At 42.6% G+C, this 16,320-nt stretch overlaps 2 protein-coding genes across 18 annotated transcripts in view; one reads left to right on the top strand and one right to left on the bottom strand.

The window, feature by feature from the left end:
- The window catches only part of TMOD1 (tropomodulin 1), a 91,485-nt gene extending 76,632 nt beyond the window's left edge, over nt 1-14,853 (top strand). For all 11 annotated transcript variants that reach the window (XM_036330285.1, XM_036330288.1, XM_036330282.1 and 8 more), the window contains one exon: nt 14,714-14,853. The gene's annotated coding sequence lies outside the window, so the exon portion shown is untranslated. The remainder of the gene's footprint in view (nt 1-14,713) is intronic.
- TSTD2 (thiosulfate sulfurtransferase like domain containing 2) lies at nt 86-16,002 on the bottom strand. Of its 7 annotated transcripts, none has more exons than XM_036330269.1 (12): nt 15,846-16,002; nt 12,944-13,156; nt 12,090-12,403; nt 10,351-10,471; nt 9,187-9,284; nt 6,328-6,457; nt 5,102-5,227; nt 4,246-4,351; nt 3,834-3,952; nt 3,191-3,349; nt 2,479-2,617; nt 86-655 (listed from the first exon to the last, which is right to left on the bottom strand). In XM_036330269.1, the coding sequence occupies exons 2-12, from the start codon at nt 13,106-13,108 to the stop codon at nt 318-320; spliced, it is 1,815 nt and encodes a 604-aa protein (XP_036186162.1). In that variant the 5' UTR covers nt 13,109-13,156; nt 15,846-16,002; the 3' UTR covers nt 86-317. The 7 variants fall into 7 exon arrangements, with proteins under 7 accessions (XP_036186162.1, XP_036186163.1, XP_036186164.1 ...); XM_036330270.1 differs by lacking the exon at nt 15,846-16,002 and adding an exon at nt 15,713-15,842; XM_036330271.1 differs by lacking the exon at nt 15,846-16,002 and adding an exon at nt 14,695-14,831.
- Nucleotides 16,003-16,320: the final 318 nt, after the last annotated feature.

Raw genomic sequence — 16,320 nt, 5'->3', positions numbered from 1 at the left:
CCAGCCCATCTCACTCAGTCCCCATTGACCAGACTCCAGCAGCAAGCTAACCTACCGGTCAGAATGTCTGCCTCCTGGTGGTCAGTGCACGTCATAGCGAGTGGTTGAGCAGACGTAGCAGATCATTAGTATATTATGCTTTGATTGGTTGAACAGCCGCCCGGACCACCAGACACTTAGCATATTAGGCTTTTATTATATAGGATAAGTGGCCAAATAGGTGACCAGTGTGCCATGGTGTCATTGGCCAGCACCCAAGTTCCCCATTTCTCTGTTGCTGCAGCCTGGCTATTTCCGAATACATGGCTGCCTCAAACCTAGCTTTGTGAAGCCTCCGGGAAATGTTGCCGGTGCCGCTCACACAAGCAGGGCCCATCCTCAGCAACATCAGGTCTTGGCTCCGGGCTCAGGGGGGGTGGCGCCCGCTGTGAAAGCTCACTGGGTATGCGTGGCCGTCGGGCTGTACAGTCACATTCCTCCTTAAAGCTGTGCTGGGCAGGGCTTGAAGCCGGCCTGCTCCCTTTGTCTTGACATGTGACACAACAGGCTGTTAGTCCTTGTCCTTGACAGGCGGGGCAGGTCAAGACGAGCTGACGGCACTGGGGAGTGGAGCAGAGTTTATACTGGTCCCATGGGGCTCCACAGTATGAACATTCTGGGGACAGAAGAACAATCTTTGTTATAAACACACACATACACACACACACATGCACTTCTCCAGTTCCTAAATATAACTCTTAGCTCATTAGAATCGAATATATCCTGTTGCATCTGGGGAAGATTTCTAAATAGTAAGTCTCCTATCTTCTAACAAAAAACACTCCTCATCCCCACTTTTTAGGGGGAGAGGTTGCTTTTGGAAATTGTCTTTCTGATTCTAGCATTCACCGATCCACTTTTCCTTTTCCCATTTAAAAACAAATACTAGTAGGAATGCTTCTCTCTTTCATTAACTATTTCAAAGCTAGCCAACCACCCTCTTGTTCAACGGTCTTTTTCCTTTAGATCACTCCCTTTTTCATTGGGAGACAACATACCTGAATGCAGATGATCCCACATCTCAACTCAGCTCTGCATCCCTCTTCCCCAGGCCTGAGGTTCTCCGGCTGTTTGTTGCTAACAGACACTTGCCACTGGGATTCCTAAAACTCATACTTATCTACTTTCTCAGTGGGTTTTTTCCTGCTGACTTCTGTTACCGTTGGTACCATTCTTCTTCAAGTCTCTTTACCTAGCTTATCTAAGTTACCTTTAGGCCTTCTCTCTTCCCTTTATATCCACCTAACTCCAAAACAGATGTGCAATAACTTTCAATAACAGACACAAATACAAGACTATCCAAAACAACTAAAGATTAAGAAGGAAAGAGAACGATCCAACTCATATCTTATTTATTATCCGAGTGGTCATGCAATCTCAGTCTCTGATCCCCACTCTAGAAAACTGCAATAGCCACTAGGGATGTCTGCCCGTGACCTTTCCTGCTCAAGACTGTGGCATCAAGAGCCCTTTTCCTAAAGGACTATTTCCATTCTTCACAGACTGCCTTCATTTGGTACCACATTTTAGTGTGGACTCAAAACTAGTCAAACCACACATTTCCTGTCACCACCGCTTCCTGTGGCCACCCCTGCCTCTGGCCTTGGCCCTAGGTTCAGCTCCCACCTTGGAATGCCCCACCCACCATGCAAAAGTGCAAGACCACATGTGTCCACAGACCATCTAAACTAGGGGAATCTTTTTCTGTGTGCCATAGATTTACTTGTCAGTCTAGTGAAGACTATGAACTCTCAGAAATATGTATTTTTAAATGCATAAAATAAACTACATACGATTACAAAAGAAACCAATTATATAGAAATACAAAATATTAAAATATTTTTTTAAATCTGGAATATAATAAGATATTAGCACATTAAATAATAAGAATTAGTAGTGGGCCTAATAGCTATTTCCATTTGGAAGCAATGATGAACAAATACGATTTTGAGATATAGGTAGCAACTGTAATCTATGAAAATACTGATTTCTACTGACGTCACAGGTACGTCTAATACTACTGATTTGTTGCTTGCATTCATAATTGATGGTAGTGTTACATTTAGTGAGAGGTTATGAAAATAAATTACTAATTCCTATCCAAATTCACAGAATTCCTGAATTCTACATATTGCCCCCAGGTGTGAAGAACCCTGATTTAGCCTATTAGTTCATCACCGAGCAGGCAGAGAGAGCAAGGGACATTACCTCCATTTTTAGGACTTGTCTAACGAGTAAATGGTGAAGCCAGGACCCCAGCATAGGCCTCCTGACTCTGCTGTGCCGCTACATCTCCAACTCTGGTGGGCAGTGGTGGTGCCACGCACGCCTTCTCCCTGTTTTATTCTTCACAGAATCAGTGCTGGCCTGCCTCCAGCATGGTTCACACAGAGAGTGTGCCTGATTGTGAGTTTAGGTTCTAGGCTTGTGCTGACCTACCTGACACTATGTCACTGTTGTAGGACAAAGCATAACGCTCATCGAAAACAAACAATTTCCCTTTGTAAAAACCGTCAGGAAACTCCTCCAGGTACTTGTGGATGCCACCCTTGAGCTGGAACACTTCCTTGCACACTCCCTGTGTGGAAAAACAGCAGGAGATTCAGGAGACAAGCAGAGGCCAGGAAGAAGCTCCACAGAGGAGTGGCACGTGGTGAGGGTGCCCAAGGTTGGCTCCTGGCTCCCACTGCAGGACACTGAGAAACTGCTGACCAAGGGCGCAAGGAAGCAACTGGCCAGATCTTGCTTACGGGAGGGGGGCTGGGGGAGGGAAGATGGGTGATGATAGCAGTCAGGGCCTTCACTCTCTAGATCCTGGAAGCTCAACTATTTTTGCCACCCCCTAAATATAGAAAGACACCTGTTGGGACATGTAATGTCACTGAATTTGCTTTTCTCAGGATCAAGCAAAAGTATTAGGCAAAGGGAAACGTTAACTAATCTTTCCCATTTGTACCTGATGAGTTTCTAAGACTGCTGAGTGTTTTTCACATCTTAAGATTTAAGAACTTCATATTTTGTACTTATAAACTCTAAGCTTGATGGCCAGGATGGGAGAGGGAATGAAGGGGGGCAGGGGGAGCTCCACACATGCTGTGGACGATGCCTTCTTCACGGCCAGGCCTGTGGTGCCCCAAGGAGGGTGACTCACCTTGGCTTTGAGGTAAGCAGAACCCCGCTCACAACGGATGCCCCCAGTGCAATACATCAGTACCCTCTTCTCTCTGAAAAGTTCTAGATTTCTGTCAACGTAGCTAGGGAAGTAACTGAATTTCCTGATGTCTGGGGCTAAGCAGCCCTGGAAGCGTCCCTACAATGTGGGACAGAAGGAAAATGATTAAAAAAAGTATACCTGGTATGCTTTTTTCTGTCCCACACACCCTCCCCTCTCCCACCCCCTTCCTTGGCAAGGAAACACCAGCTAGTTGCTGTTCTCATCCCACACTCTAAACCTTTCAACTTCAAGATCTGGAACTTAAGAGACATGGCTGGCGAGCTGTGAGTCACCTTCACAGTCTTCAGGGGAACTGGAGAGGCTGCCCAAAGTGAAGTTTACAAGATCCTTGACATGTGTCAAGGGTAGGCACCTGGGATCCAGGACGCACATTATTTGCCAATATGTCTGTAACTCATATTTTCTTAGGCTTTCTCATCAGATCCTGAGTTGAAAGGCTTGGGTTTTTCTCTGAGGCTGCTAGCAGTGGGAAGAGATCCATGTGACTTGACCTATGATGGCACACACATGTTTCTTTGGGGAACATGCCATACCGTGGGGACTCAATTCTGGTTCTTACTATTTTGCTTTCATAGAAGTTTCTGCAGTCCAGGAGGATAGTATCACTTTGTTCTTGATTTCCCTGAGACAAAAACTTTTCTACTTCTTTATGAAATTCACCTGGGGACAAATGGATTCCTAAAATCAAACCAAAAAATTAGTTGATAAACTATTTACAAGTAAGAATTGCACTCTTCCAAAACTGCTATCTTTAAAGAGAAAACGACTTCTTGCCAAACCGTCATCAAGAATAAGTAAGGTCCTTCTGAGGGGGAGTCTCCAAAAAGAAGACCAATTTAAGCATTAAATGACCCAAATGTTAGCCACCCCATAGTTATTTATGGAAGGATTCATCACAACTCTAGCTGACTGATGTGTCTAACCTTCACATCTGTCTCTCTATTGTTTTGTCCTTCTAAAAGCAAGCATACCAGGCTTCTTGTAGGAGATCTTATTGGGACTGATCCCCATAGGCACAATTTCTTCAAATACACCAACACGCAACTCTGGGAAACAGCAAGCTCCTCCTTTGCTGGTCTAGCCAATGAGAAACAAAGCAGATAATGTTGAATTTTCTGGAACAGTCTAGGCCGTAATTCCCATTTCCCATTAAAACAGGTTTTCTAATTTGAGACTTCTTAATACTACAGCTATGGTATTATTATAAAAGAATTCTTATATTTGGTACTTATTTACCGCATATCTACCATGTTCAGAAATGTTACACTGAAAAGGTGTTTCTATAGCAATAAGCATTTAAAATTGAAACACCACTGAGCAATTTCAACATGTAAGATTAGGTCCCAGCTTTTGTCCTGGAGCAATGACCTCTCTTTACCTATCACCACCAGCACTAACTACCAAGGTATTTCCCACCACCTTTACCACCTATTATGATAAAGGAACTGAGCTGTAAGAGCAACCTCGTTCCCTGTGTGAAGTGCTGATCTGATCATTCCAGGTTTACCGAAATAGCCAGGCAGTCTCTCAAATAAGCAAACACGTCTAAGTTTCAGAATTTAGATCGTTGTCAACTGTGTCAACCTTATTCTTTAGGAAGGGAGACTGAGGTCCAGAGAGGGCACTAACTTGTCCAAGACCACATGGCGACTCAGTGGAAGAAGTGGAACCAGCGCGCCCTTCCCACACACTGCCTTGCCACCTGGTAACGGGGAAGGGTAGTTGTCTGGCACTGCTTATTTCTCATACTGCCCTCTCTTCATACCTACAGCAGGAAGAGGCACCGAGGCACGGCTCTAGAGCCATTTCCTTTTCAATGTCTCTTACCTTAAAATCATCCTCACACAGATAATCCTTAAACAATGGGCAGGAAAGCATGACTTCCACATAGAGTCTGGTGGCCAATTTGCTTCCACCCACTGTCCCGTTGATTCCTTCTGTAGCAATTCGCACCTGAGACACAGATGGTGAGAGAAAGGGAATGCAGTTTAAATCTTCCCAGGGCAGAACAGGCTCAAGTGTATCAGTGAATTGAACAGGAAACGCAGACACTGCTGTGGACACCAAAGTGTTACCACAAAGATACCTGTGTTTTCTAAAATGGCACTTCCTAAGTTCAGATAAGGTACTTGGTTAATGTGTGCTGAATAAGAGCATGAAATTAATGAAACTACTGAAAAGCCCCATTTGCTATGGAGCTCCAGTTGTCCAATGGCCAGAGAACCACGTTTTGAGTTTAATCCAGGTCAGCAGATCTAGAATCAAGATTCAGTTTTGCCACTTCCTTGTAAAGTGCCCTGAGAAAATTATTTCACTTCTCTGAACCTCAGTTTCTTCATCTTGCTAAAACAGGGAAAAAAGAGAATAAACAATGAAAACCACTGCTGGAGAGATTCCCCAAGTTCTAAAGCACAGAGCACACCTGAGGACTGGGAATGGGAGTGAATGCATCTCTGCATGGTGTTTGGGGAAAGCCCACTGTTGCAAACGCACCCACTGGAATACAAAGTTGCAGGAGTGTGTGTCTGTTTTGTTCACTGTTGCATAACCAGTGCCTAGAACACCTGCCTCATAGTAGGCATTCACTATGTATCTGTTGAACAAATGAATGTGTATGCACCTCTGAGGTTTTCTGGCTTCTCAAATCTGTACTCTTTGAAGTGCTTCACTGGTTACCAGACATTAGAGCTTGGATTAAGACCCCTGCCTAAGAGGTCACTAAAGTTAGCTGTTTTGGTGCGACAAAATCCTTGGATGAGTTTAAAGATGGATCATCTTTAGAGGGTGCTGAGCTCTCTAGAGAAAAGTGCTAGAGAGAAAGTGCAACACTTATATCATGCTATTCTCTGGAGAGGTAACTTAAGGTCCTACAGTGTTACTACTACCTGTGTAACAATGGTACCTCCCAATGCATTACTTAGAATTTAAAAATTTTAAAAGGCTCCCCTTTTTCAGGACCCAGAGGTGATACTTCATTGACTGAGACACTTGATTCAATTCTTTCAGGGCATGGATATAAATGGGATTCATTTCACAAGCCCACGCCAGCTCACTAGTAGGGGCTGTGCAGAGTCCCATGATGAGCATTCTGAGTCACATCCAGTCCTTGAGAGAGTACTGGAGCCTAGTGAAGCCTTTCTCGGCGGGGAGAAGAGAGTCGGAAGTACACGCCATCTGCACAGACTATTATACCGATTACCAGCATATATATATATATATACACACACACACACTTTTTTCCCCCAATTTAACAAAATTACTTATTAATTAGGCTGTATTTCAAAATTGAGATAATTATTACTATTGTATTAATAATAGTAATACAATACTACATTTTTACTACTTGCTATTTTAATAAACTTATGAAAAGGGTAGAGATCATTAAAAATGAATGTTCATTGCTGTGTACGTCTAACAGTATTGATGGATCAATGTTTAAAGTGTAAACATTATTTATTTTTACTATGAGTAATATTAACTATCTACTCTCCCACTAAACCTGAAACTTCTCTCTAAACCATATTTGGAGAGAGTTTTTTGATTAGGTGATTCAACTTGTATATTTTTAAGGGATTACACAGAAAAAGAACTAAACCAGTATGAGTCAGGAACTCTACCTTAAAGCTGTTATTACTGTGACAGTATGATGAAGAGGTACATACTTCTACATAACTATCTTTTGGGTAGATTAGTATGTTCTTTCCTGTTATTTTAAATCTCAGAACCCAAATAAAAACAAGCACATCTACTCCCTATACAGTTGGGGCAGAAAAGTCTCTAAACTCATCCGCTAGACTTTCAATCACTAGGATTCTTTAACAGAAACTTTCAAAGTAGCTCCTTGGTGAGAAAGGCCTTAAACCTCAGAGATAAAGAGCAACAGTTAGCATTTACTGAGTACCTACTATGGGACAGGAGCTTTATAATAAATTCCTGAAAGGCAGATGTCATAATCCCCACTCAACAGAGAAGGAAACAGAAGCTCAGAAAAATAATTTGTCCAAGAGCACAGGTTGGTAGGTGTAGATCTGGGATTCAAAACCAGAAAGAGGTAAATGAAGCTTTCAGTCCACTATCTGTTAGAAAACATGGATGTGGAAAATGTCACTGACTGATCAAATGATTGCCAAAGGGAATTAAAACCTGGGACATATGTGGGAAAGATTGGCCAGATCTTATTGGCTCTAAATCTCGTAATTTTTCCTTTCCCAAGTCTCCAATGCACTCCCTTATGTATCTTTCGGGAATAATGAATGTATAGCAATAGGGACAAGCTTCCTTCCATAATTCCAGAATTTTCAAGTTCTCTTTCCTACCTAAATGCCAATATTCTGACAAGTCTCCTACCAGCAGAAAACTATCTCAGTAAACTGGACATCATGTATCATGGAAACCATAGAATTTAGACCGACAATCTAGGCAGGTACTGCCACCTTGTGGTTACGGACCCTCACTGCTAGTTCTTCTCAGGCTGGGCCAAGAATAAAAATCTGCCCCTAAACCAAGGAAAGAGATTGATTTCATATTTTGTACATGCAGTGTTACTGTGAGACTACCCATCTTTTTAAGATGATCTCTAAACAGAGATGGTGACAAATGTATTCAGTACATAAATGTTTACTAAGTTTTTTACTATGCACAAGGAACTGTACTAAGAATTAGGGATAGAGTGGTTGGAAAAAAATACAGTTCTTGCGCTCTTGGAGCTTACAGACTAAGGGAGGTCACAGATATTAAGATAAAAGTTACAAATTGACAAGCGCTATAAAAATAACTGCAAGATGCTATAAGAAATTTTAAAAAAAGATGCTATAAGAGAGTATATTTGGAAAAATGAAATTGATTGAAGGTCAAGAAAGATCTCTTTGAGAAGTAAAGATTGAGGGGGAAATTACACAGAAGAAACCGAGTATGGGAGAGTTCCTTAAAGACTTTTCTTATAAAAAGGCCCCAAAACACAAAAAGATTTTGTGGGCTCCAAGAAACTGAAAGAATAGTATCAGATAAGCTGAAAGAAGGTAAGAAGGGTCCAAATCATGCAGAAACCTAAGGGCATGTTAACAATTTGGGTTTTACACTAAAGGTACTGGATAGCCACTGAAAGATTTTGAGGAGGCTAATATGATTTTATTTACCTTTGAAGGTCATTCTGGCTGCTGTGTAAGACTAGCTTAAACGACAGGCAGGGATAGAAGAATGGAGAATAGTTTGCAAGCTATTGAAATGGACCAGGTAAGAGAGGGTGGAGCTTGGTCTAAAGTGATGGAAGTGGAGGACAGAGTGAACGGAGGCAAGGGACATTTTAGAGGTAGAAACGGCAGGACTGGGTGATGAACTGAATGAGGTCAATGAAGCTTTCAGTCCACTATCTGTTAGAAAACATGGACGTGGAAAATGTCACTGACTGATCAAATGATTGCCAAAGGGAATTAAAACCTGGGACATGTGTGGAAAAGATTAGACAGATAGTACAGCGTCATAACCACAGGGGATCCCAGAGGGAACTTAATCCACTTACTTTTTATTTAAATTTTTTAAAAATATATATAATATACATATACATGTATAGATATGTCATCATCAAGGATATTGTTAAAAAGGAAAATCCACCCATAATCCTCTGGTAGAGAGTCATAATCAACACTTTGATGTCTACTACTCTCCATCTTTATACACACAAACACTTGTGGTTTTGTTACACACATTCAATCCTTTACTCAACATTCTCTGAACATACACTGTCTGCTATGTGCTAAGCCCTGTGCACTGACAATACATCAATTAAGACAAAGTTCCTGTCTTCATGAAGTTTACATTCTATAAGGGACAGATATAACAAATTAAACAAGGACTATTCTTTCATACAGTAGTAAATTCTTTGACTAGAAGGGATAGAAAGTGATGAGGCTTACAAAAAGGACCTCTTCAGATTAGAGTTCTGAGGAGATAACATCTGAGCAGAGATTTGAAGTGAGGAGTGAGCCATGTGAAGATCTAGGGAAAAAGCATTCTAGAGGGAAAGAAAATAGCAAATTGTCAGTACCATGAAATGGTAAAGGCCCTGGCATGTTCTAGGAAAATTAAGAAGAAACTTAGAATCACACCTCTATGCATAGTTCTATAAAATGTTTTTCTAGGTATTATATCAAGAACATCCCCTATGCCAAGGAGAACTATGCCTGCTTTTGCATGTAGTGTTGAAAGAACATAGGCATACCCATCCGTTTACCTATTTATCTAGAGTTGTTTTCATGTTACAATGGCAGGGTTGAGTAGTTTCTTTTTGCAAATCCCAAAATATCAACTATTTGTCTCTTTAAGAAACAGTTTGCTGACCCCTGGTCTATGCCATTCTATATTCTTATAAAACACCATGTTAATAGCTACTTAGTATTCTACTTAAATGCCTCACAGGACTTTGCTAATTTCTAACAACTCAACAGCAAATCTTTTTGTAAACAGCACAGCCTGGGCCCAAGCTGGTTTGGCTCAGTGGATAGAGCGACGGCCTGCGAACTGAAAGGTCCCAGGTTCGATTCGGTCAAGGGCACATGCCTGGGTTGTGGGCTCAATCCCCAGTGGGGGACTTGCAGGAGGCAGCGGATCCATGATTCTCTCTCATCATGGATGTTTCTATCTCTCGCTCCCTCTTCCTTCCTCTCTGAAATAAAATAATAATAATAATAAAAAATAAATAAATGAGGCCCTAGATGGTCTGGCTCAATGGATAGAGCATCAGCCTGCAGACTGAAGGAAAAAAAAAAAAAGAGCACAGCCTGGCCCTAGCTGGTTTGGCTCAGTGGCTAGAGCATCGGCCTGTGGACTAAAAGATCCTGGGTTCAATTTTGGTCAAGGGCACATGCTTGGGTTGCGGGCTCGACCCGCAGTAGGAGATGTGCAGGAGGCAGCCAATCAAGGATTCTCTCATCACTGATGTTTCTAGCTCTCTCTCTCTCTCTCTCTCTCTCTTCCTCTCTGAAGTCAATAAAAAAATAAAAATAAAGAGCACAGCTTCTGCAATCCAAGTTGGAGGCCAGAGCAGCCTAGTGAAGGATGGATATGGAAGAAGGTGTTACCTTGCCTGTGAGGTGCAGGTGCTGACACAGAGCTGTCTGCCAGGCACAGATCCAATGGGGATCCTCCAAGTCACGATAGCAGTAATAAAGTAACACCTCTCCTTCATCACTGCCCTCACCACTGTAAAAAGAAAACCACAGAGAAGGGGCATCTGAATCACTGGCCTAAGTTCATAAAGTATAACCAGGCAGCATCGCAGGGAAAGCCTAGGTGGAGCAATTCACGCCTGCCTTTGCACCCACTATTGTTCTCCTAAAATGAGAAGCAACTCCTGTCTGTCTGTATTTGCTCTAAAGAAGACCATATCTGTACTTTATAGCTAAGTAAACTGAAGTCAATTCCTTCCAGGTGAGACAACTACAAGTGACAATCAGGACTCAAAACACCAGATTTCTGACACTAGAACCCATACCCTTTCTATTGCACTGTGCTGTCTTATACTAACTTGTGGGATCTGGGCAGGTCACTTATCATTTCTGAGCCTTGATTTCCTCATCTGTAAAACTGGAGAAATGAAATAAGTGGCATTTCCCAAAAGTGTGCTTTGAGAAATCCTGTAATAAAGAACATTTTAAACTAGTGCTTCCCCAACGTATTTGTCTTTAGTACCTCTTTTCAATACCTGATAGCATCCTCCACAATAATGTTGCACAGATGTATTTTAGAGAATGCTATAGTGGATGATAATTAAGGTCCCGTCCAGCTCTGGAATCTAAATCTCTCTTCAGTACCCTCATCATATTTCAGCTTCCTCCAAAGCCTTTTCTCTAGTTCAGAGCCTATCTATTTTCCTTTCTCTAAACTCCTGTAACAAATTATCTGAACCATACAGGTACAATTTAACTAATAATTATATAGCCTGTCTCATATCATCTGCTAATTGTTTCATGCCCTTTTCTTTGTTTTTCTAACTAGAAAGCAAATTCCTTGAAGTGCAGGGCCATATCTAAATGAGAAAGCCACATTTATATAGCACTTTAGAGTTCACAAGTGCTTGTACCACCATCATTTTATAGAGCCCATACAGCAATACTGTATGGTGCAGGGCAGACATTATTCCAATTTTAAAAGTGAGGAAATGAAGGCACAACAAATTTTAGCAACTTGCTCAAGTCTGACTCCAAATTCAATTCTCTTCCTTTCTCCTTTTCTTTCTGATAAACAAGGTGAATTTGGCACTAAATACCAGTGATAAAATAATATCAGATTTGAACATTTTCTATTCACCAAATTCAGGAATTGCTTAAAACCAGAAATCTGTCCTCTAGAATTCTGTAGTATTAATTTGGTAAGTTTTTCAAAGGTAGAGTCTAAACCTCTTAATCCTATGCCTCAGTTCTAAAAGTTAACATCCTTTCTAAAGCATATTCAGCTCAGAAAGCCACATTTGGTAACAAAAAACCTTTTTAAGCTCTGATATTATTCAGGGAAGAGGAATCATTAACGTTTTGGGGCCTTCCTATTCTCTTTGAAAATAATGTAATTTTCTGTTCTTTACTTCTCCCTAGAGATAAGATGCAGAATGGCTTTCAAGAAACCTGGCAACAATACCAGCTGTGTGGGTACATGCTACTGCATTGACTATAATCTTCTATTACACACAGTGCATGTTTGTCACCCTTGCTTAGGCCTGTAGAGAAATTCTGTGCCTTTAAGATCTTGCCATTTTAATGGTATCTCACTGTGACTGAAAAAATATTTTTTAAATTAAACCAAAAGTACAGAATGAAATTCTTACCTTATCAGCTCTTCAGGGCTAAAGCAACTAATGTCAGGGAGCCAAGCAGACACGTCATGGTTTCGAGTAAGGCACTCTTTCGGTGGGTTCCTTTTGTCGGCAGACGTAAGGCTCTTTGAGGTGCTCGATGCCACAGCGAGCTGCTTCAAAACAGAAGCAGTCTGATGCCAAACTTCATCAGCGTGCTGTGCCGCCACGTGTCTGTGGATGCCAGTGGGGCCCGTGAACAGCTGCTGACAGCATTTCCACCATATTTCTTTGCATTTATAAGACGGTGCTGGAACTTCTTTGGTTTTGACAAAAAGGGCAAATGCCTGCAATTACATTTCAAATTGTCACTGTGAAATAACCTTAGGTTTGAGGCTAATGGAAGCCTCAGTGAAATTTCTTCTATTATCTTTTCACAGGGGTTTCCAGTTTGTATCCTACTATTTGGTAGAAGAACGTGGAAGAGTAACAGTTTTATTAGTAAGCTTTACATCAGCTGGATCAGATCAGGAGTTTCAGATAGCAGCTGCCCTACTGCTTTTTCTATTCTCCCTATGACTTGGTCTCCTGGGTTTTCTCCCATAACCCTGGGTGGAGAAAAGAATCCAGCCCATCTGTCTAGGACCTATACCCCACCACACGTGTTCCAGAGCCACACCTTGCCTATGATTCTCCTTTGCCTGGCACTGAATTAAGATCACTGGTAATGGTGCTGACCAGACCTTACTTTGAGCATGGCAACAGCCTACTGTCTCACTATCCCTCCACTCCCTGGAGGACAACCTTCATGAGCTACTTCTATATCTACCTGCATTAACAATACACACATGATCCTGAAACATCAACAGCGATTTTAGCAATTTTACCTTTTTCTTTGCAAATGAATATTTCTTCTTTGTATTGACATCTAGCTCTGCTTTAAGACTGCTACTGGGATTGATAATACTTGTGTCTTTCAAATCCAAGTCTGAAAATCTTAAAAGACAGGCCTCCAGGTCATCTCCTTGGTCTGCTGAAGTCGAAGAAGGCATCTGGTTTGGTTGAAGCAGTGGGGCAGATTCCTTTCAGTTAACTATCTCCTAGGAAGTGAGCAAGGGAGAAACAACATTGTCCAAGTCTTTGATTCCTACTTGAAGTAAACTTGTAGTTAATCAATCATGCAAATGAGCATGGGCCTCGTAGCCCAAGCTATCCATTCATTCACTCATTCATTCAATAAACAGTATTTATTTAGCAGGCATTGTTCTAGATACTGGGAACATAGCAGTGAATGCAAAAGAAAAAGTCTCTACTTTCTTAGAGTTTGCATTCCAATGGGGAGAGACAGAAGGTAAGCAAATAATTTTATTTTTTTAAAAGTCAGATGGTAAAAAAGGCTATGAAGACAAATAAACAGAGTAAGGAGCCAGGGTTATGGAGGGGATGTTTAAAATACAGAGGGTAAGTAAAGTCTGAGGCAGTAGCATTTGAGCAAAAACCTGAATTAAAGGGCAAGCCATGCAAACTTACGGTAAGTTGATGCCAAAAAAGCACCGGTACAACCAAGCTGTGTGCTAATAACTTCAGTTATAAACACTTCGTTCTTTTCTTGTCCCCTGTATGTTTAAGCTATGCAAATTCCCTTTCTTAGAAGAAATAATTACCCAGGGAAACCTATTTTAGTGAGCCAGAAGAAATATACAAATTGCTACTGTGGCCTAATCTTGTCAAAACGGACACACTACAACCAACATACTGCATTCTTTCTTTTATAAAGCAAATGTTACAGGTAACAAAGAGGCAACATGAAACACTGGGAAAGACATTACCTTTGGATCATGGTGTAGCAGAGTGCAAGTATGTGAACCTGGGAAGATATTAAACTTCCCTGAGTTCTAATTCCCTAATTTCTAAAATGTGATGACAGCATCTACCTTGCAGGGATGTACTGAGGACTGGAAAGGAATATGTAATCCTTAATTCCCCTACCAATCTAGGCTCATTTCAGACAACACTCTCCCTCAGATAACCTGCTCTGGCTACAATGGGCTTTGCCTAGTTCCACAAATACTCATGCCCTTCCCTGCCTTACAGTCTCCACACATACCTTACCCACTGTCCCAAAATGACCTCCCCTCACTCTAAATCCTTTTCAGCTTTCGCCTTTAGATATTCTTACCTATTCTATGCCTGGCACATAGAATAGCGTTGCGGATGCCGGTCTTAATGAAAACAGTTACTATCCCTGCTCTTTTGAAGCTTATATTCTAGTAAGAGAAGAGAGACACTAAATAAGTAAATACATTTAAAAACATGAAACTGTCAGTGATAAGAGCTGCTGCTTCTCAATTTCATTTGCTGGGGTTTCTCCCTACCCTCCATCCTGAACTTTATCTACACTTGCCCTCTAGATGATCTCATCTAGGCCCAAGAATTTAAAGACTAAATTTCCTGAGAATAACTGTGATAATACATGTGAAACTAGATTGGTCATTGTCATTAGTTGGGAATTGCTGAAGCTGATTGTTAAAATACATGGGGGTTCTTAATTTTCTCAAATATTGTGTAAATATTTGAAAAAGGTAAACAATCATAAATAAAGGGAAATTTATGTTTAGAATACTATACAATAACTGACTCCAAATTTATATCTCCAGGCTGGGCCTCTCTCCTGAACTCCAAGTCCACACATCCAACTGTCTCCTGGATAGCTTCGGCGGGAAGGCTAACAGGCTGTTCAAAACCAAACGCTTGTTTCCCCCCAGTCTTCCTTGCTTTCTGTTATTCAGAGAAAAAATCTTTGGGCTTCTTCTTGACTCCTTATTCTTTCACATTATCTCGCAGCCCCTCCGAAAATCCTCCCAACTTTGTTTCTGAAATACAATCAGATCAGATCACTTTACACCACTTTCACTACCAACCCCATTCAAGCCACCGTCATTTCTTGAGTGAATTATTGAAGGAGACTAAATGGACTCCTCGTGTAAGAGCCAGAAAGGCGAGTATTAAAAAACTAGTCAGACCAGTCTCCAAAGGCTTCTCAACTTGCTCAGATAAACTCCAAAGTCCTTGCAACGCCCTTCCCACCACGTCTCTCCTCTCCTTTGACTACTGTCCGCTGGCTCGCTGCTGCCTCTGACTGCATTGTCTGTCCATTCCCGGGTGGTCACCAACACCAAGAAAGCAGGGGTTTTCCTTTGTTCACCTCTGCATCCTCAGCCTCTGGAACACTGCCTGGCACACAGGAGGCGCTGAATGCCAGCAAATACAATACGCGAAATAAAAGTGACTGGGTAGCCAGAGAAGGCTTCACCAAGGACCTGATGCTTGCGCTGAAACCTAAAGTGACAAGCAGCCATCCATGCAGAGTTAGCAGCAGGGATCTGCAGGCAAAGGAAAGAGTGAGAATCATTTCCTAAAGTCGGAACAAGCTTGGCTTATGGGAGGTACGGGAAGAAAGTCCGAGTGGCTGGAGCACAGAGATGAGAGAGCAAGTAACGATATGGAGTTTGCAGAGGCAAGTCACAGGCGAGCTGCAAACAAGGGAGTGAGGCGGCCTGAGTCTAGATTTGTTTTTAAAGTAGAGCCGATAGGGTCTACAGGTTCATTGTTATGTAGGAAGTGAAGGAAAAGGAGGACCCAGGAACGACTCCTACCAACGTTTTTGGATTAAGGAATCGGATGAATGGTGCCACTTATCAAGATGGCGCGCCGGGCAAGGGCCCATCTCTCCGTCCGGCTTTCCCGAGGAGGCAAAGGCCCGGAAGTGGCAGTTCTGTGGGCACGTACCTGCCTGTCCTGATCCTTTCTCAGGTCTTTCTTCATTGAACAGTCTCCGCCTAAAATTTAACACAGCTCACCGCCCAGGCTCCCGCACGCCCCGCCCGGAGTTTACGTAGGAAGGACCGCCGGCGACGTCCACCCGCACCGGAAGTCTTTGGGACTTTGAGCGGAAGGGACGCCGGGAAACCAGAGAGCCCGCCCCCGCGCCGAGAGAGGGTCTGAAATTGAGGCGGGGGTTACAGCGTCCCTCCCTGACCGCCCGCCTCCTAGCGTGGCTCGCAGCCCCGGGCTGTGGCTGGCTGAAGAGGTGTTGCTATCTCCTGGCCCCGGAAGCACTTAGAGCGAATGGCGGGAGAGGGGAGCCGCTAGAGGAAGCGCGAGGGGACGGTTGCGTGCGGACCTGAAGCCCGCGGCCTGGGGAGCCCCTAGACACCGCCGCGTCCAGCCAGCAGCCCCGCCTTGCGCTTCCGGGAGCCCGAGC

The sequence above is a fragment of the Myotis myotis genome, unplaced genomic scaffold (assembly GCF_014108235.1).
Source record: "Myotis myotis isolate mMyoMyo1 unplaced genomic scaffold, mMyoMyo1.p scaffold_m19_p_12, whole genome shotgun sequence".
In the NCBI taxonomy this organism is placed as follows: Eukaryota; Metazoa; Chordata; class Mammalia; order Chiroptera; family Vespertilionidae; genus Myotis; species Myotis myotis.
This window is presented reverse-complemented; position numbering and strand designations above follow the sequence as displayed.